This window comes from Haliaeetus albicilla, chromosome 25 (assembly GCF_947461875.1).
Source record: "Haliaeetus albicilla chromosome 25, bHalAlb1.1, whole genome shotgun sequence".
NCBI classification, from domain to species: domain Eukaryota; kingdom Metazoa; phylum Chordata; class Aves; order Accipitriformes; family Accipitridae; genus Haliaeetus; species Haliaeetus albicilla.
The window spans coordinates 24,049,948-24,071,538 of NC_091507.1; the positions used below are offsets into that span (position 1 = coordinate 24,049,948).

At 39.6% G+C, this 21,591-nt stretch overlaps 1 protein-coding gene across 3 annotated transcripts in view; it reads right to left on the minus strand.

The window, feature by feature from the left end:
- MYO16 (myosin XVI) overlaps positions 1-21,591 on the minus strand; it is a 393,194-nt gene that overhangs the window by 285,858 nt on the left and 85,745 nt on the right. For all 3 annotated transcript variants that reach the window (XR_011322146.1, XM_069770289.1, XM_069770288.1), the window contains exon 2: positions 2,708-2,968. Coding sequence is in view for 2 of the 3 variants with exons in the window: in XM_069770288.1 (XP_069626389.1) it covers positions 2,708-2,968 (261 nt within the window). In the remaining variant the exon portion in view is untranslated. The remainder of the gene's footprint in view (positions 1-2,707; positions 2,969-21,591) is intronic.

Consider the following 21,591-nt stretch of genomic DNA (forward strand, 5'->3'; position numbering starts at 1 on the left):
ATATAGCAAAAGGGGACTTACTCTAAAGTCATTAAATTATTATTACTAATTCATGTTAAGGTACTTCGCTACTTACTTGCAGTGAGCTACTTTTTAAAAAAATGCTTGTTCAATGTCCAGCTTTTCCAAAGAGAAGCATGTTTTAAATATTTATTACTGAATTTAGTTCCCCATATTCAAACTAAGCATATGTGGAAATGTTGTTGATTACTGAGCACACTGTGCAGTAAAAGCCAGGTCCTGGAGACCAGACATGGATTTATGGGAAGAAACGAAGGCTGACAGGCTGTTAAAACTTGTCTCCCACCTTTGATTGCTTAACCCAGCTTACAACATCTTTCTCAATCCCCCAGGCCATTTTACCAAAAGCAGGAAGCTGAAGAGATGGTGTGACATTTAAGGAGCCAGGAAACCTGTGCTCATTCCCACCTGCAGCCTTATATTGCAGTTATTTCTGCCTTAGGACCCGGTGAAGGGGAGGGTTCACATCTTTTTCACACCAAGGCTGTTATTTACTCCAGCTGTACAGATAAAGTTGATGTGAAACTGCAGTGAGGTGGAGGATACTCCATGCAATTATCAGGATCCATCACAATTAGCTTACTGGCTATATATACCCATCAGTAAACAGGGAAGTGTAATATGAACATTGAATGAATGACTGAAATATGAATAAATAGACAAGAGAAACAAGTGGTGCCAAAAGCCCAACTTCTCAGCTATACCTGTTTCAGTAGGATTCAACCTATGTCTAGCCTGGCCTTATGGATTGAAAACCCATTACTGTTTGGAGGCACTAGGTATGCTTCCAGAGCACATCTTCCAGTTCAATTTTGTCTGAAAGGAATCTAGTTTGCATGCTCCATAAAGCAAGACCAAACACAGTAAACGGATATGGTATTTACTACAAAAGCATATGTCTAATTTGAACTGAAAACCTAACGTAGATACATAAACTAAGGAGTCATGGTTGGACGTTCCACTCGGCAACAACAGTAGGAGAACAGCTTTTATGTCCGTTTCAATTTTTTTTTTTTTTTTTAATTTTTGTTTTTATTGGCTCACGTGATAGTATAGCATTATTCAGCTCAAAGCAAACAGGCTCTGGGAACATTTGGCTAAAATCATAACAGACAGGCACTTACAGGTCCCCAAGCTGCTTAAAGGCAACAATCACACTTTTTCATAGTCCTGTGAAAGGACTATGGGCATCAAATTCAGGATTGTGGTGTTAGTCCTACTGGGGTTGTCTGCAGGCTATTTGAGCTCCTTGCTTCTGGGGACCTATTCTATCTGTTTCAAGTGCAGGACACCATCCCTGTTTTTCCACCACCTTACCTTCCTCTGCCTGAGGTATCTTCGCTTTATGCTCATGCTATTCAGTCTCAACAGCTGCTGAACTTTCTATCAGATTCAGGTGCAGCTCAAGGCCAAGTATGGGCAACACGAAAGACTACTGATGCCCCACCACCACTCCAATGAGCAAGCTACATTTCTTCAGCATGAACATCAAAAATAGCCTCAAGTATCCGACTTCTACAGAATGTCAGAAGTCCTATCTAGTATTCTGCTTGGGTTTTAGAGAAAGTTGGGAGCTATGGGAACATGGAGGAAGAAGATCTTCCCTTACAATCCCTGTACTTTTACACACTACGAGAGTGGAATGAAGGGTTGTGAATTTTATTTGTAACTTAATTATAAACGATGCCCTGGGTACTAACTTGGAAGAGCTCTTTAATTCATGTCCTGTAGAGATCTAAACGTGTAGGACTATACCTCAGCGATAAGCAATGATAGTTAGAGCAAATGCCCATTGAAATGAAGACTTGAGTGAGTAAAAAACCCATACCTAATCAAACTGATAAAAATCAGGAGAAAACTGCCAATTCATTTGCGTGATGTGACTATTTCAGAGCCTCCCTTATTCAGGTAGTTTTGTGCTAATATGATTACAAGGAACTGCCATAAAATCTGTTTGCAAAGGGGTTGCTAAAAGCATTACATCAGTTCTTTTCCTATATCCCTCCCACACAACAGTATGGGGATTCCTGGGGACTTCTAAAACTTGAGAGATCCTTACTGCAAGGTTTGGTTCCCTTCCGAGGAATAAATTATAGAATTCCTCAGATTACTATCAGTTGCACCAGGAATTCAAACAATGCCAGGAAACTAAAAACAGAACCCCTAAAATGTGGTTACATATTTCAAAAGGACATAAACATCATTTCACAACCAGAAGGATGACTCACTATCTGGTCTGACTATGGGTCAATGCCATCTCATTGCTCTAGCCAGGCCACTGTCACTAATAGCAGCATTCATTACTCCAGATTTTGGCTAAAATTGATAAACTAATTTTCAAAGTAACTTATGTTAAATTCTATGGCTCACAAAGGTATCTAAGAGGCCATATGTAATGATGATCATAGTCCTCAGTGGCTTTGAAATATATTAGTTTATACATACATTAACCTCAGAATAAATTCATTACGTTTCTGTAAGTTCATTCTCCACACATTCATTTCAGTAACAACCTATATGTTGTATGCAATACATGCCTATATATTCTATTATGACAGTCACTTTATGATTACTATAATGTAAAATTTTATTTTTCCTTAAGATAAGTAAACAGAACAGGGAAGCTTTTCCCCTGAAACTTTCAGCTATACAAAAAGAAAAAAGGAAGTTCAACATTACTAAGTACCTTCTTTATCATCATGACGTATGACTGCATCCTGTATCATATCAGCAAGATTAAAATGAACTCTATTCTTTCCATGTTTCAGTTTTTTCACGTAGCCCTCTCGTTTCTGGAAAGCTTTTTCTCGTTCATAATATGCCTTTATTTGGTCACAGCGCATCCGCTTCACCAGCCGCTGCCGCTGGCCAAGAGGGAGGGACTCCAGCAAGCACTGCTCAATTTCCATCTCATGGGACCGAAAAACATTACATAGCTGGAAACAGCCTGTAAAAAATTAAGAAGACACACACATTCAGATCATATAACAGCACAGTTTCAAAGGTGCCATGAAACCTCCACCAATTTTCTTGTTGTCCTTTCTAACCACGTGTAAGTCTACCATGTGAGCTCCTCCCACTCAACCAATGCCGACTATAGAGAGCATATATCATTATCATTTACTTTTTGGAAACAACACATAACTAATTCCATTGAATCACTGATGCATTTTTTAAAAGCTAACTCAGTTCACATAAACAAACGTGAACAGAAAAAGGTCTGAAAGTTCAAATGTGAGATGGGCAAAATACCTAAATAATTCAGTATCATTCAAGCAGCTCACATTTGCTTACAAACAAGACACTATTATGCAGAGAAATGCCAGTCTGATGCCCATGCTTCCTTTCTATTCATTTTATCTTGCTTTAGGTTAGCAAATTCCTGTTATTCAGTGAGAAGAAAAATCATCATATCATGAGTTCATTAGCATGCAGTGGGTACTCAGGCAACTATCTATGAAAAACATCAAAGTCACCTGAGATTCGTAACTATGTCTATGACCTTTTTTTGCATTGTATAAAGCTATCCAAATGAAATCACCTAATCAAATTGTCAGATACTGAAATCTTCATGTGGAAACCAATCACAAACATTTCTTTGATTCAGCTAATCCAAACGTTCATAGCATTACCTTTAAGTCAGATTCCTCTTTTGTTGTTACCGTTAAATCTGGTATTTTTACTGACATTGCAACAACAATGATGTTCTTTTCCATTATGTTCTCTTTTCCACCGAGCGAAGACTGTAAGAGACTACTTGTTGCTAAATGCTTTTCAGGGTACAGTTCTGTTACAAAAGGAGATTAGTGGATGGTCAGCTAATTTTATTGCTCAAGGCCTTGGATGTGAATCCACATCCATCAACAAAGTACCCACTAACCTACCCTAAGACCCTTTGATGTGATGGCTGGAGACCACCCAATCACCTCTATGTTCTATTTTGTATACATACTTAAGTTTCCTTCATATGGAAGCTAGGTGCCCAAATATGTAATTTCTAAGGACTGCAGCAGCCCAGGTGAGAGAGGTGTTCTCTCCTTGGTTTGACAGGAGAGCTCTTGAAGGGGATGTAAACTCAAATCACCTTGGGCAGTTAAGAAATACTGTGTAAGCATTACTGTGCAACTTTAATTAGGCCTGCTTTTGTCTACTCGTTTTGCTAAATCTGCAATTACATCATCAAAGGACCCCTACCACATTCAGGGCACTAGCTGAGTAGTGCTTACTAAATGACCACTTTGTTTCTTCCTTGTTGCTTGACATACGTCTGATCTACTGAATACCATTCAAACCCTGCTCTGAAGGCATAATTAATAATTTCCTGACAGGCTTTTGTAAGGCTCAAATCATCATAGCACATAAATGCTTCACAAATATTTATTTATTTTCATTTAAAAAAAAGAGGAATAAAGGGGCATTCTTATCTACATTCTCAACTGAAGAACCGAAAGACAATGATTTTCTTTTTAAATCACTAATTTTGCATGTCCAATTCAAGAATTCTATATTCTTCCCTTGAAGTTTTTTGGTTTGGTTTAAAGGCATAGTATTGTATAAACTATTATGTATTATAATACCATAATAAAATAGTATCAAAGTGATAGTCCTAGGTCTGCATGCCAATCACTCTATAAATTATATCTTACATTATATATTTATTTATTATTTTGTATCATAAGTTATATATTGTATTCTATTATATAGTCTATTATATGTACTCACTACGAATTAGAACCCAAGGTCTCAAACCAGACTTCCCAAAATTGAGAAGCACACATTTATGCAAGAAGTGCCCAGAGTGTCTTGCTAAGCCAATAAATGACAGAAGCAGACACAGAATACAATTCTACAGGTCAAGTTCAGTCAACTTCTTTTAACATAGGCTACCCTTTCCCTCCCTGTAATTTCTGCTCCATTCTTAGCATGCCCTTCTAGTTAGGAGAAAATGAGCTGCCAAACTCGAAAACTGGAAAACAAGTATTGGCTTGCATTAAGCCAAAACACAAACCCTTTCTTTTTGTATATCAAAAGCCAACAACTCCTTCTGTATAAAAGAAAATTTTCCATTTGACCTTGAATGATGCACTTCATTTCTGAGCACATTGGAAGAAAGAAGGAAATGAAAGGGTAGCTCCGTAAAGCTGCAGAAGATGTAACTTTATTCCCCACTTCAGCCCCAGTGTTCAAAGCATTCAATCAAACAGATGTGCACTCAGACCATCCTCCGCCCAAGGTAGTCTGCGACTGCATCTCCTTTCTGTCATGACAGGACTGGGGAATGAGCAAACTTCAACTCTTCCCAATTAGAATTGTTCTGCTTTGTATAAAATATTTCAGTACCCATGCCTTAAGCCTACACAGTATTTTCAGCTTTTAAAAGTCTAAGCTTATACCCTAACACATAAATCTGGATATAGTGCCTGCCAGCCAGGCTTGCAGCCTCAGAGGGAAAAACAGGTTGCTGTGTTAAACCATGTTTGAAAAGGTAGCCAAGAGTCCAGCTGTACCAGTTTTACCTCTGCTCTGTTGCTTCCTTCTCTTTTATGAAGGGAAGAAGGAACAGCCATGCATTTGGGCTCTGACAGGCTACAGCTGAAGTTGCTGTCCATATCTGGAAAACTCAACGAAGGGTGAGAATAGCTGCTGTTCCTAGTCTTAGCTGTAAATCAGCATCTTTTGCTGACAGACTTTTAACTGTATCTTTGCTTTTTCCTTAGCTTAGCTCATGTGCAGCCTCTGCTCTTAGGAGAAACTGGCAGTGTTCACTGCCACGTCACAACTGAGACTGGTGCAAGCTGTAGGAGACCTTTGCTGTCACAGTGCTCTGCTCCTCCAGGGTGAGAAATCAAACAAATTAGCTTAATGTCTTGGTCAAATAAAGCACAGCAAAGATGAGCTCATACAGCCAGACTCCACTTCCAGGAAGGATGTGGCTGGCTTAGTGTCCTCTGCCTCTCTACCGGGATGATTTTCAGCCTGCATGAATGCCCATCTATTTGCTCCATGAAGCAACAGTGCTTGACTGCCAGAACTGGCCTCACATAGAGGTTTCCAGTGTGTGGCCAGAGTCAAACAATTCAGGCTGATTGAGAAGAGGACTCTTAATCCACTTGGGCACTGGTCTCAGCTGAGAAGCAGACTTGCAAATGGGATTTTTTTGTCTCAGCACATCTGGAACCTGATACATCCCAGCTGAGATCAGTATCTGACCATGGATCCAACAGCTGCAGGTCAGCAGCCTCATTAGGTTAAACCTGCATGAAACAACATGGTATAGACACAGACAAGGCAAACCCTCTGAATTAATCTTTCGGATGCTCATCTTTAAAGCATGCAACATTCAGTCCCAGTTTTAGAACCAGGCAGACCCCTGCTCTGACTGGTGGCCTACTGAGCATGGGGAGCCACCAATGGCACAAAAAGCAGAGCTTCCAGGCTGTAATCCCATGAGAGATGGACTCAAACCCAGGAGGGTTATAGACATACTTCTGGAGAAAATTCTGGCTATTGCTTAGTGCCACTTTGAGCAGGGAGTTAATCACCAGCATCAGGTCACATAACCTTCTCTTGTCCAGCAGAGTCTTGAAAACCTCTATCAACAGATTCTCCAAGTTATCTGGGTAACCTGTTCCAGTGCTGCACCACCTTCTATCTAAAATGTCTTGGGGGTTTTTGGTGGCCGTTATCCCTTGTTACTACTTTCACTACTGAGAATAATTCAGCTTTGCCATTTCTGTAATTATCCCAGCAGCCTTCTGCTGCCCTCACTCCACTTCCTCAGTGTCCCTCTTACATACATACTTGCAGATGCAGCTTCACTAGCCCCAAGCAGCAGCAGACATTGACTTCCCTCAGTCTGCTAGCCACTCTCCTAACATGGACAACTATGTGGTTTACCTTATTTACAACCAAGCACGCAGGGCTAGCTCCCATTCAACTCTGTGTCCACTGTAATCCCAGAACCCTCTTCAGCAGGGCTGCAGCTCAAGTCAGTGTTCCCAGCCACGAGCACCTGCCACCACCACAGAACACCAGCCCCACTACATACGGGCCTCCCGGCGGGCGCCCTTTATACCCTAGGGCGGGGCGGGGCTCGTGCTCATATATGGTCAGGCGTCGAGAAACTTCTCTCAAACAAGGTGTTTCATTGGCCGAGGGCCCTGTCTGTTGCCCGAAAGGCCTTGCCTTTCTTTCCGGCCGCTGTGCGGGCCCGGCGCTTGAGCTACGAAGCGCGGCTTCTGCTTTTAACCCTTTCCTTTCCGCGGTCGAGAAGTTGTGGTCTCTGTCAGGGCGGCTTATACCCGCCACACCAACGCACAGGGTTGGTCTGTCTCGGGCATGAAAATAGGCACTTCCCTGGTTGAAATGGCCCAAGTTTCTGTCAGGCCAGTCCTCAGGATTAAGCTTTACCATGCAAAGCATGCCAGCCACGCTGTCCTAATCGAGCATTGCCAGCAGCAGTGACAGCTTCAGCTGTAAAGAAAGCCTCCAAGAGAAAATAGCTGCTAAAATCCACAGCTTCATTAGGCAGGTGTAAACCATTACTGTTCAGGGACTGACGGCCAGGCTCCAGCCGGGCCGGAGAGAGCAGCTGTTGGAGCCTCCTGAAGGGTAACGGGCAGCAGGTCTGTCCAGCCTTTTCCTTCTGTGTATGAGAAAAACGGCACAAACCGTCACACTGAACCTGGTACAAGAACCTTGTACAGGACCCATCCAAATAGCTGAAGATGTATGGAAAACAGGATCTCAACCAGAGCTGGTTCTGAGTATGCTAGTCAGGAGGCAGCGTGGTAACGTGAGGAAAGGCTGGTGGGTAGGGAAAAAGGCTGCCTTCTGATTCAATTTGCGTAAGAATTTATATCTCATTACATAAGATATCATATTTGAAGATTATTTCATGTGGTTCTTGCCTCAGTGTACGACGAATTACAGTTATGTACAGCGATTCGATAAGGTCACTGTGCCTGTCATGATATATTGCACTGGATAACTCATTAGCAGTGTCTGCATCAAAACACTGCAAAAGCTTACCAGGGTATTATTTATTTAATGAGATGCCCTGGACCCAAACAACTAGAATAAACATGATTGTCACTAATATCTGGTTTTAAGGTCTGTACCTTCTATATAAGCATACAATATAAAAACCTTTATGAAACACTGAAATATCAAAACCAGTGATCCTTTTATTATATCACATTGGTTATTAACTAGCACAGGACAAAGGAAGTCACTACCACTGTAACTAACAGGGAAAAAAAATGTTTCAAGGATGCTTGCTAGTGTAGAACTGCTTCACGGACTGGGTCCATCCTGAACCACTAGAAAGAGAAGAATCGTTGCTACAAAACAATCTGTTCATAAAATCGTAGCAATTTACTCACAATTGGACAGAGTGCCAATTGCGTTACACCACAAATTAGAATCTTGATCCTGCCTGTACAGACAAGAGATTTCTGAGCAAAGAGGAACTGCTTGCTTTGAATTGTCACCAGTTCTCACTGTGAGGGGAGAGAAGGAAAACGCTGTGGCAATACAAGCACCAGCTCCTGAACAACATGAAGAGCTTGGGAAGGGTGATGTGACATAAACAGAGAGGAAGAATGTGATTGCTGCAGGCATTTTCTTCCATCTGCTGTAGGTGATTTGAGTAACTTTACGGCATGCAGGAACATTTTTGCCGTACCTCTTTTCAGAAACCGTATTGATACAGCTTTCTTTTATATTTCCATTTCTTACAGCTTTATGTTACTTCACTTAGTCACTTGCTCTGGCATTTAAATTGGGAGTCTAGTCATCCTAAAAAAAATGCACCTCAGATGGTAATTCACATTGCCTGGGGGTGATTACGCTCCTATCTAATCTGGATCACATGTCAGGAGGCATTTCCAGAATGTGAAGCCGAATGCTTATACACATGTTCACACAGGCACTACAAACAAAACACATTTAAAACTGGCTAGCTAAACATATTGACAGTACTAACAAATATATGTGGGAAAAGCATGCAGTGAGCAGCAAGTTCTTTGGAACTTACAGACCCAGATACATAGATGGTGTAAATCAGTGCAGCTTCATGCAGTTCAAAAAGCTGCATTAATTTACACCCCATGTTTGATAACAGAAATCAGACCAGAAACTAGAGCACTGACCCTTTCAGTAATGCACTTTGCCGTTATCATAATGACTTTACTACATATGATGATTTTGTGCTACGAACAATACATATTATATAAATTTACTGTATTAAATTAGAAATAATTATTTATTAGTATTTATGCAGCTGAACTGAATTCCATATGAAATCAGCGATACAAATACAATAGCCTAAATGAAGTTACGGTGTCTGGATCACAGATCAATGCATTTTTTAGAGGTGCCCTCTTCAGAAATCAAAAATTATTATGTATCATCTACTGATCCTACAGTTTCAAAAAGAAACACTTCTTATCCACAGAAAGGGCTAGATCAGTTTAAATCCATCTCAAATTGCAATGTTAAGGTTGGTATCAAAATACTTGGATTTGAAAGTCCTTTGTTTGGCACAGGGAAAATTACTTACCGTTTGAACAGGCTCTCCATTACGTTTATTAAGCTGTAACTGAAGCGCGGTGCTCATAACCACTTAGCCTGATTTTAACGGCTAAAGCGTTTTCATCAGGTCAGCAGTGCTCTGCTCACTGTAGCGATGGGCTTATTCCTTTTCTTTTTCTTTGGTTCCCTTCCCCACCCCACAAGCAGATAATCATGAGGGAGCGGTATAAATGTAAACTATTTACCTTGTAAAAAATGTAAAGAATTCAATTAATGCCAAGTCTTCTGAGAATAAATTACATTGCAGTAAAGGAGCTGATGTGCTTCTCCTGTTCTTGGCTCCACAGAGCTTCTTTTGGGTATAATTACAAAGTTAGGGCTCTTAAATGACACGATATACAAAGCTTCCTCATTTTCTGCTTAACAGCCAACTCTGTCTTTGCTGAAGAGCAATCCTGAGAGCATTCAAGCAACCATCCTCTTATAAAACCTTACTACTGTATGCTGCTCTTCAAGAGCCTTTCAATGTGACTAGACTGGTAAGCAGGAACTGCAATCAATTTCCAGCTTGATACCAAAGAAAAGTTACTTATCAGACACTATTAATCAACTCTACAGGCTTTCTAATAGACTCTATTATCTATCTATCTATCAGCAATTCAGTGAAGTTACAGCAGCATTCTCTAAAAATTTATTGTATTTAAATCAAAGAATCAACCAGTTTGGGATCTTGCCTTCATAGTGATAGAAGACAGCCTGAATAATAATGAATCAAATATAACAGAGGGCTCTGCATTGTCATTTGTGATTTATGTCATGTAGCAGTCTGTAACATATAGATATTTTTTGTTCTATGTAAGTCATTAACTATGTGCCAGCCTATTCAATGAACAAAGCCAAACTGCCCGCCCATGCACTGGCCTTCAGTGTAATAAAACACAGGTTTCAAATATATATGTAAGGGCTTCTTCCCATTTTTTAGAAAAAAAAAATCATTATTAATTTCTTGTGCCTGTCTTGAAGTGCAGGGAACTCACAGGTCTGAATGGTCTGAAAGGAACTGTGTATATCCCAGAGCAGTAGTCCTCATCTGTGGATCAGATCCAGAAACTACGTGAATGCAAGCAAAATGAACAGACACGATCTGCTGGAGCTCATACTGTTTCTTTTGGTAAAGTTGCTATCTGCATATCATCCCTACTGCTGTCATCCTTCCATACTCCCTTGGAGGATGAGACAAAGATGCAGTCTGGATTCCGACAAACCACAGCATGCCTCAAGTACTCAAGTTCTCCTGCAAACATCAGAACCTTTTGTAAAACAAACTAAAACACCATTTACTGCTCTGGAGCACTGGATTTTCCAACTGAAAAGACTGCATGCTCTCAAAGATGAGTAAAACACATTAACCCATTCATTTCTTCTCATATAATATTCCAGATAATTGAGCTTTTAGGAGATGGAAGTCTGTCCTCAAGCTGGATTCAGGGCTGTATTGTAGCATCTCCAAATAATGACTGTCCAGACAATAGGCTGAAACACTACCTACTGCTCTTCTGGACTTCAAGGTAGGCTTCTTAGCAATTGGTCCATGAAACTTGGGATCCATAAAAAAAAAAAAAGGGAAAAAAAGTTGATTTTGGATACCTTTATTCTAGTACATAAAAGAAGGGCAGGAAGCAATCTGGCTTGCCAGTGAAGTGTTATGTACTGGCTCATGTTCACATGGTGAAGGTTCATGCAGAATAAATGAAACATATCTAAATTGCATAGCACGTGGTCCTGATTCTCCTGTGATTATCATGCTCTGCTGTTGTGCTGTAAGACATAATTATCTTTTTTGCAGCTTCTAAATTTCACAGTGTCTAAAGTGGAGACTGCACTGCAACATAGCAGAAAGAAATTTTACAACATAAAACCAAAGGTGTCTGTAAATGTTCTAGTAAGTAGTAGAAGAACATTTGTAGGCAGGGAACAGTATTTGAGGCTACAAAGCCTTTTGAAATAGATGAAAGATTGGACAGGGCACAGAGCGCATAATTTGGAGGAGTTTCATCCATCCTGTCTATTGGGAGAGCTCTCTAGCCCATAGCCTTTGCCATAGAAAGGGCTAGTTGGAACTGTTCAAAACTGAGCCAACAAGCTAAATAACAATCCTGTAGACCACCAGAGGTCCAACACCTTACCCTCTTTTTTACGCAGTGTAGACAGACCCTTTGAATCTTTTCCTACAAATGCTGTCTAGCCACCTTAACTTCCATTCTCCTTGCAGCAAGGTAAGTGGTGCAGAGGGCAATTCTGCATGGCAATGCATTTCACCCAAGGAAGAAGGAACTTACTTGCAGTAGGCTTTAATTTCCTTGCAACATACTTGAGACTACTTGGTATCTTCTGTGACAAGAGATTCAATGCTTAGTAAGCTAACCCTGATACCCATGTAGTAGAAAAGCAATGTTATAATTTCTAACCATAATGAAATAGTTGTACGACATTCCCAGGCAATGTAGTACCAAACACTGCTCACTTGTTTGAATAAACTGTGTCATGATTAACCTGGTTTTGAAACATTTGCTTGAAACTGGGTAACAGGTTTGGAAATTATGATGGGAAGCAAAACTGAAAGATGCACATGCACACACACGAGTAACATAATCACACAGACTTTTGTTTCCTTAGGAAAATCAAAGCGAAATATGCTTATATGTTTCCCAGTGATTAACAATATTATTCCTAAAGCAGCTAATTTAAAATTTTTTTAAAGAAATTTTGTAAGTGCCTGTGTCAGGATCTGAAGAGAGTTTAAAGTAATCAAAAATCTACAGTCATATGATTCAAACTGACTGCACTAGTACATTTTTAAGCTATATCTATATATAGACAAGTTAGAAGAAAAACTAAATTGGCTGTTTGAGCTACCCCTTATAATCTTTTGTTCACTTTTGGATCTATGAATTTATGTCACTCATTATTTGGGATTTCCAGAAGCAAGCAATGTATATTTGTTAGATTAATATAAAGCACTTAATAAGGCTTGTAACTCACCAAGCCTTTGAGAAAATAACATCAACGTGTTTGGTCATATTTTAATAATCTAAACTGCTATAAATCACACCAACAGCAAGTAAAACTCAAGAAGCTCCAAATCAGAAGGGACAACAAGAGCAACGAAGATCCAGGTTTGCCAAATGACAATAAAAAAGATAAGAAGAAAGAGATGAGAAGTCCTCTAGAAAAAATACCTCCTTTCAGTCCTTGCACAGACCTGGCTGTCTTTATTTGGCTGCAATGCAAAACTTACAAAGCTGCAACTAAGCTGTGAAGATAAGAGTTATTTCCTTACAGTGCAGTAAATGGAGATGTAATAATACATTCATCTCTAGTCCACACTTTCAGATATAGGACAGAGGGGAGGGGAGGACATGCATGTGGGAATAGATGCACTAGAAAATTCTTCCTGCCGTCACAGTATAATATAAAGGGCTTGTTACGCAGACCAAGGACACTCAGATCACAATAAGCAATGAAAAACACTAAGACTGTTGCCAGTACTTGTAAATCTGCAACTTTGAAGGGTGAATTAACACGTAGGTGCACAGTGAGAGGAAGCCAAAAATCACAGCTGCTACGCCTCAAAGGTACTGAGAAAGTTGAACAGCAGCAGAAACCACCAACTGTTTTACCATAAATTAATGTCTGAACAAAGAAACAAAAAAATCAGATTGTTTCAAAACCTGGGGCAGTTCTTTCTTCACAGACATTCTCAGATACCACTATTTAGGGTTGCAAATATGCCAAGGATCAAGAGGCATACAGCATATGAGAATTACAGCAAACACAGGAGAAAAACACATAAATCAAAATTTGCAAAAGCATGCATGCAGTAAATTTAGTAAAAAAAAAAAAAAAGGAAAGAAAAAGGTATATATGGATCAAGACAAAGAGGATATTCAGTACCATACATCACAGATAGTCAAAAGCCAAAAGGGAAACAGTGGTTCATGGACCTAACCAGAAGGACTGGCAAGCACACAGGAAAGGAAATCTGTGCCAAGTGGACTGTGGTTCTACATGCAATCTAATAATTTACAGAGATTACTGTGAAGTAAAAGCAGATGGAAAACTAGTTTACAGTACAGTGGAGCTAACAAAAATTCTGCAGCAGAGCTAATATGTAGGCCTTTGGTCACTGTTCAGTGTACATCAAGGGACTGCCATCTCAGTTTTCAAATAGCAAAAGGATTGGAAACAGGCCGTCCTCCTTTCTGCAGAAAGGCAACTTATCTGGAATACTGCATTCAATTCTAGACAGTCAAACTGGAGCAGTTCAAAAGAAACTACCACAAATGGTTCTGGGGCCTGAGGGACTGATTTATGAGGAAAGATGAAAAGAATTAAATTTGCATAGCTTAGCTAAGCAGTGACTAAGAAAAGGCAAGGTAACAGAAATTTGAAGGGTGAAATGGAAAAAGAAAGGTTATATAGCATAAAAAGGAAGGGAATTTTGAACAATAAAATGAATTTAGTAGAGTGTAAATTTAGGCAGAGTACCAAGATAAAAATAACACATGTGGATGAGATTAACAGGTAGGACCACAAGATTCCTTGTTTGGTACACTGGGTGGATAGCCACGCAAAAGCACCAATGTGGGCACAGCAGTCCAATACTTCTGGCACTCAAGGCAGCTCACTCACTCAGCTCTGGCACCTCAAGATGGCTCTGCAAAGTTCTGTAAAGACAACCCTCCAGTAAAGTGGAGAAGCAACCAGGGGGGAATTTCTGGTATGTAGAACTACACCATTGGTATCTAAAAGACTTCTCTCCCTTGCGCTGGGGGGATAGTTATTGGGTATGTCCCAGGTAAGCCTGGGCTATGGCCAGAATAGCAAGGATGGTTGCTAGTCTGAGCTGGATCTTCATGGATAACTGAAAATGAAAGCAGGCTGAGCAGCTGTTGTGACAACAGAGTTGGGGGTGGTTTAACCCCAGCCAGCAGCCAAGCACCTTCCACATCTACCATCTAGCATTATACTCATGGTCATGTAATACTATAGCACAGCTATATGGGCACATAAAACATAAGAAGTAGAAGCGCAGAGAATCACTATCACACTTGTTTGTGAACATGCGTAGCAGTATCACTTCTGGGTTAAGTTAAAATGGGGAAATCCGGTTGATTATTTGTCTGAAGAAGAAGAAAAAGAAGAGGAAGAAGAAGAAAATGAAGAGGAAGAAGAAGAAAATGAAGAGGAAGAAGAAGAAGAAACTGAACAGCTTCATCTCATCTGACAAACTGAAAAAAAAGCATAGCGTCAATGGATGGACACCAAGTCTACATGAAACTTCAAGTTCCTTCACCAAGGAATTAACTAGACAGACACAAAAAGTGCTTCAAAGCTATTGAAGAAACTGAAGTAGAAATCAAAGAGAAATTATTACTGCAGCTCCAACATTACTGCTCACAAGACAGAAAAAGTGTCTCTCAGAGACACAATAAATCTATATATTCATGGGTGATTAGGAGGAATTAAATATGTCATTCAGACTGCCTTAAGAGCTTTACTTTTCACAACTCTCTATATGATTTACACATGCCATTTCTGTAACTAACATTATTAGTACTGCAGCTAACAAAATGAAATAATTGTGTCCAAAGCAAAGCACCTGAAAAGCAAGGTATTCATTTCACCTGCAATTGGAATATAAAATTTCTCCTGTTTCACATAAACTGAGTGCTCAGTAAGGGATACATTGGTTTCACCTATTTTCTTAGAGCCTCCTGCAATAAGCTACCTAAAGACAACAATACTACTCTTTCCACAAAGGCTGAAAAAAGGGGAAATTTCTCCATGCCTGCCTCCCTCCTTCCTCCTCCTTCCACCTCAGCTTAGATGTCAACATTTACAAAACTTCTACAGGAGAAAGCTCTGATTCCTTATACAGTAAAAGGATCATATTTGAAAGCCATAGATTAGCTTTCAAAATATGACCTTAATAAATTGCTCCATTTTCTGTAGATGTCTTTACAAGGTCCCATATATATTTTTTATGTCATACTTCATAACAGGATTTGCGCCACATGGGACCACAGCAGGACTCCACCAGCCTGAGGTGGTATGGCCCAGATCTATTGCCTGTCTACATGGTCTGAATGTCACTTCGATCTCTTCTGAAAAGTCGTACTGCATAGAAAGACATTCATAATAGGATTTACAGCCAAAGATATCAGACTCCACGTCTTCCTTCTTCCCAAGAATAACATTTTCTGTTTTAAAATCAACTATGAAGTAAAAGAGAGTAAAGCACACTGGGTAAAAACCTAGTAATAAATGACCAAATGCTCTTCCACTGCTGCACTGTGCTCTCCTGTCCACACTCCTTGCCAGTTCCCATTCTTAATGGCTAAAAAGAGATTAAAATGGACTACATCCCGGCTCACAGAATCACCTTACAGATGGGGGGAACTCGTCAGGGACAGCTGTCTTTCAGTGTACAAGAATAGCACTGGCAAGGAAAACAGATTTGGAGATACTACTTGCATTTGTGTTTCTGCAGGTTACAACAGACTCATTCATGTCATCTGTTACCTGAGGGTATGTCCAGTAGTCAAGATACTAGAATTTGAAGATTTCTTTCAGCAGGTCTTATTTTGCTGTTGTTTGCACTGAAGGCAGTTGCTTGAAAGCAAACAAATGCCAAATACACCTTTTAATAAACAATTAAAACATTATTTTTTTTAAATTGGCGGTGCTCCTTTATGATATATTAAAAAATTTGCATTAGGACAACTCTGTTTGTTCCAGATCAAACTAAACTTCTGTTGACTTAATTGATTTCCATTTGCTTAAAAACAAATTAGAATTATGTCAACTTAAAATTTTACTTGCTCTAAAATAACCATGTTTATACTGTGGCAGTTTTGATGAAGGTGTTAATTTCATTATCTACAAATATTTTCTCTTTTGTTTTACAGCTTACCAACTGTGCAAAATTTACCATGATGCAGTATATTAATTTGTCTGAATTGAGAAAGAAAAGGTATCGTGATTATTTGGAGCAAGAACTAACTTCAGGAGTGAAAATATGTTTCTTAGCCTCAAAATTTTCAGAAATTTTGTGAGGAAAAGTGCCTATATCACTACAGTTTCACATGTGGAAACAGAGAGGTTTGGGGGTTTTTTGCTGTTCTCTGTTCTTGCAGCTATCTTCTAAAAAATGTAATATCAGAATTCTGAAGCTTCATGCATGCTGTGCCAATATGGTGAGAAAATATGATACTTTGACCTTTACAATCTTCTCTCATCTTATTTTCAGGGTGGCTAGATTTCTTTGCTGTCAGCAGAATCACTATATTAGAAGAAAAAAGCACTCCAAATACCAAAAGTATAAGAGATTTCTTTATCATTTCCTTACAAGTTCACAGTAAAGTTTTCCACAGAAAATGCTAACGCTTCTCTCTCATGACAGATTTTTTACAGTGGGAAACAAAATGATGACATAAAAATTATTTTTCGGATGACTGTAATTTCCATCAAAAATATTACAAATAGATCCTATTTTTAGTTGAATACAAAGTTGGAAATCTTGTAGCCTTCAATTTTCCAAGTTAATATTGCTCCTCTTGCTCTTATTTCAAAATGTATTTTTCCAAATACCAATTTAATATATATCTTCATCTTAGTATAATTTTCAAATGCTATTCTAAGCAATTGTTATTGTTAGGAAAGTTGCTGTCAATTGTTACTGTTAGGAAAGTTTTATTTACTTGCACACACACTTGGCAAATTATTGGATGACCAGTATTACAAAAGTGCAAAGATAATTGGGCTACTGCCAGCCCAAAATATGTTTTTCCAAATATCACCTCCTATGTCTAAATACAGATATTAAATTAAAGGTTCTTTTTACATCTTCCCTGGCATCCAGTGTCATGATTTCTCACTTCCTGATATTTAGGCAAGGTGGAAAATTAGTTCAAATTAAAAAAATAACATCGAGTTTCTGTCATTGTCACATGAACCCAGGAACTGCAGAATAAAAATAAATAAAACAATCTAGTATCATAAGCTGGTACAGAACTACTAGTGTTCATAAGTTGTAAATAATTTCCTTTTTTTCTTGTTGGCTTGCACCTATCCTGTGATTACAGTGAGAGAGGCAGAGACACAAAGAGTTTAACAGAAGTAAAAATGTTCTCGCTGTGGCTCTACTTGTATCGAGGTTTGTAAGATAAAAACCATTTGTTCTTGGCTGAAGAATTAAAAAGCAGTTTTACCTAATTTTTCAGATATCCTTCAGGACATCTGAAGTATCATACTGACTAAACATTTTTTTTAAAAATCTGCATTCTATATCATTGATACATCAGACTCAGATTCAGTCTGTATAAATGGAATAAGAAATATTGTGTATTATATTAGCATTCCTTTTCTGGATTTTACAGTGTAAGCTTCTCAAACAAATACCTTTCATCAAAATCTCTTTTTTCCTTCCCCGAATTGCTTTATGCATCCTCACGGGATCTAAAAACTCCCAAGCAGTGGCTCATCACACATAGCTCCTCCTCTCGCTTTTTCTGGACTCCAGGAGAAGACGACTCCTGCCTCTTCCTCCCAGCTTCATTTTCAGTAGGCAGCGTCTCTCAGTTATGCTAGACATCTCATTTCAGTAATAATCTTAACCTTATGCCATAGGTCACAATATCATAAGCGTGTACAAGGAAAAGGAGGTTTCCCCTGCAGCCATGTTGTACTTAGCTCTCTTATTGCAGAAATAAACCATGACACAAGAGTTAGCTGACACCATCATGAAATATCAACCTAAACTAAAGGGATGGCTGTTGAATAAGGACTGGTACAGATGTCCTGCTTCTATTTACAGCTCTCCTTCCTACCACCTGCATAATTTTTTACTTTTTTGTGCCTTGGACTCCTCATCAGTGGCAGAGGACATGTCCAAGAGGACACGAGAATTCTCTGGGACACCATAAAATGGAATAACTAAATGAATACCACCTCCTGCCCAACCCTGGAATAGAAGAAATCCTGTTCATGGGAAGGAGAAGACACTTTGAAGACTTTGCTCACACCGCCATAGAGGCAAAGGGTTCCTGTGTCGCAGACCAACTAGGGGTCTCCAATTTTTCTCTTCAGGCTCCTCTTCTCTTCTTACTCAGTCTAAGCTACAGCAACTCACTCTATTGAAACAGATGAAATTTTCACAGGCTGTCTCACAGTAAGAAAGCTGACACGAAGGTATCACATGTTTCACCCACAGTATTGCTTCTTCATCCATGGGATAATCAAGTTCAAGTCCCCATCATCTGTAAACTAAAACTCGTGTATCGTATCACATCTTCCCCCACCCCTTTCCAAGCTGCCTATGGTTCAGGTAGAGTTATCGCTGTGGCACATCTCTGGAGCCTCAGAAGACTCTGGGTGATGCGAGATGGCTGAATCCCTTGGGAAAAGCACACAGACTGAATTTAAAGTGCTAAACGAGAGTTTGGGATGATATGCCTCTTTCCTCCGAAGAACCCTGGAATGTGCAAATGCAGTCTGTCCCATAACCCTGGTGAAAAGGGACAGACACCACCACAGGTGAAGTGCTCATCCAACTATGTCGAGATTTCTACCGGTTAATAATTTTACTGAAACAGAAAATACATTGAAATGGCAAGCTATGGAAAAGTGGGGTAAAATTAAATAAAATGGAAATCATAACAATGATCCACAGAATTTGCTCTTCTTTCATTCATAAATATAACAGTAATTTTGTTATCAAATACTCTGTGAATTGGTGTGAAAAATACTGAAGGTGACATTTGTGAGTACATTACTGCTGGCTTCGGCCTTTCAAGACAAAGTATACGATTAAGGTCCCTGGCACTACAGACAAAAGTCAAGACTAAATTTTTTTTAATGTAAGGAAAGACCCCAAAAGTATATGGGTTTTTTAAATACTGTGATTAGGAGGCAGCAAAAAGAAGGAATAAAGGTACAGGCTACAAGGTATCTGAAGAGGCTATAGCAAAATTTAAAGGCCAAATCTTTCAGTGCATCTTCTACTTTAATTAATTTTCTTCATGGGCAATTCTTGCCACATATTCAGATGCTGAAGGTAATAAGGGCTAGATGTTGGAGACAATGGTTGTATTTCTTTTATATCTTGTTTCAAATCCTGAATTAAATTCACCAATAAACATCTAATTAGTATTTCCATCCCAGATCTCTGTAAGCATTGGTCCCTAACAAAGCACAATTCAGTGTTTCATAATTCATACAAAGAAGATAAAGGAATCGGAAACAGAGATAATCCGGAAAGAATGAAAGTAGAGTCTGATGTTCAGATTTGATGATCCTAATATTTGGATAAATTCACTTGGCTCAAACTTTCAGCTGGTGTGACTATAACTCCTTAGCAAGGTTTTAATTCTGTTTGCATTTATGCACCTCTATAGCATTTGCAGCGGAAATCAGACTCTCGAGTAATGAATTTAAGCCTTCTGACTAAAGTACTGTTTTTCTCAGTTACTTTTGCAGGTCCCCCAGAGGAAGTCCAGAGCACAGGTGGAAAACCACAGCCATAACATGTAAATGATGAAATATATGTCATAACTAGACATACAAGGGAGAGAAGATAGCAGCAAGGTGCTGCCTAATTTGCAAAATTACATTCACTTGTACAGTCTGTCACACAAATCATCGAGATAAAATGGTACCCAGCAGCTGGCAGGTAACATGTGGTACTCTCCTACCTACCACCATTCTCTCTTCTAAATAGCTCACGCTAGCTGATTGCCAAGGAGAAGCTACTAGCACAGACAGGGACAGCTCTCGGAAGCAACGATGCTTGGCTGCAAAAAGGAGATGGGCACTAGCAGTGACAACACGAGCTGCTCAAGCAGGCAGACGCACATACAGCTTGTGTTTTAAATGCTGCAGGTGCCAGCTGAAGACAACATGATGGCTGCAGCAGGCCTTATTCCAGAGTGTTACTGGGATGAAAGACCTCACTGGGCATGGCCCCAAACAATCTGGTCTGACCACACAGCTGCCCCTGCTTAGAGCAGGAGGGTGGACTGGAGACCTCCCAAGGTTGGATCTTTCCAACCTGAAAGACCCTATAATAAGATGGCAAAGTATATCTCATTTTCACAGCCTACTAGTGAGAGCAGTGCACTGAAAAAATGAAAGAATATTAGTAAAATTGTACTAACACCATAGGGGAATAGCTATAGCCCTTCTCAGCTCAGATCTCCACACTTAATCTCTGCAGATATTGAAAAAACAAAGTGCAAACACATGCAGATGTCAGGCACATAGCACTACAGTTCATAAAATACTAGTTTTAAAGTGCCATTAATAAATATCTTTTAGATACTCCTCCTCTCCCGAAGTAGACCAAGAAAGAATGCTCTGCAAACACACTTCCTCTGGTTCAATGTCTTTTCCTTCTGATACAGAAATCATCGGTGAAATGGTTTAAAAACAAAGCAGGGTGTGAAGAGTCACATCCCAACCCCTGTGAGGTTCAGCTGCTCTCAGCAGATCTCAGAACATCGCTGGCACTGCCACCCTGCAGGCAGCCTTGGCCCATATCTGATCCCAGCTGTCTGCCAAACACAAACATTAGCAACACTATTGGCATGTTAAGTCAAATGGTAACACTCAGGGAAGGATCAGAGAGGAAGTGTTTCTCCTTCACTGATTACAGGCGGAGATGGAAGCGCTTTTGCCAATTCTGTATGGAGAAGCACAGGCAGTAAAAAGCCCTTCTGGCAGGCTCTAGGCAGCACCCATTGTCTTCTGAGGCACACTATTTGGAAGGAAAAGTGCTATGTGGTAAAATACCCTGATTTTGTAAGAAATCACTAATTACAAAATTCCAAATCTGGAAAAGAGGAAACAAATAATATTGCCAAAACTAATGCTGTACATCCCTCTGCTGTGTTTAAGTCCTCCATCCCTGCCCTCTAACCAACGCAATGAACACCCCAAGCAGTCATCATTCGCTTCCTTTTCCTCACGGTCATCCCC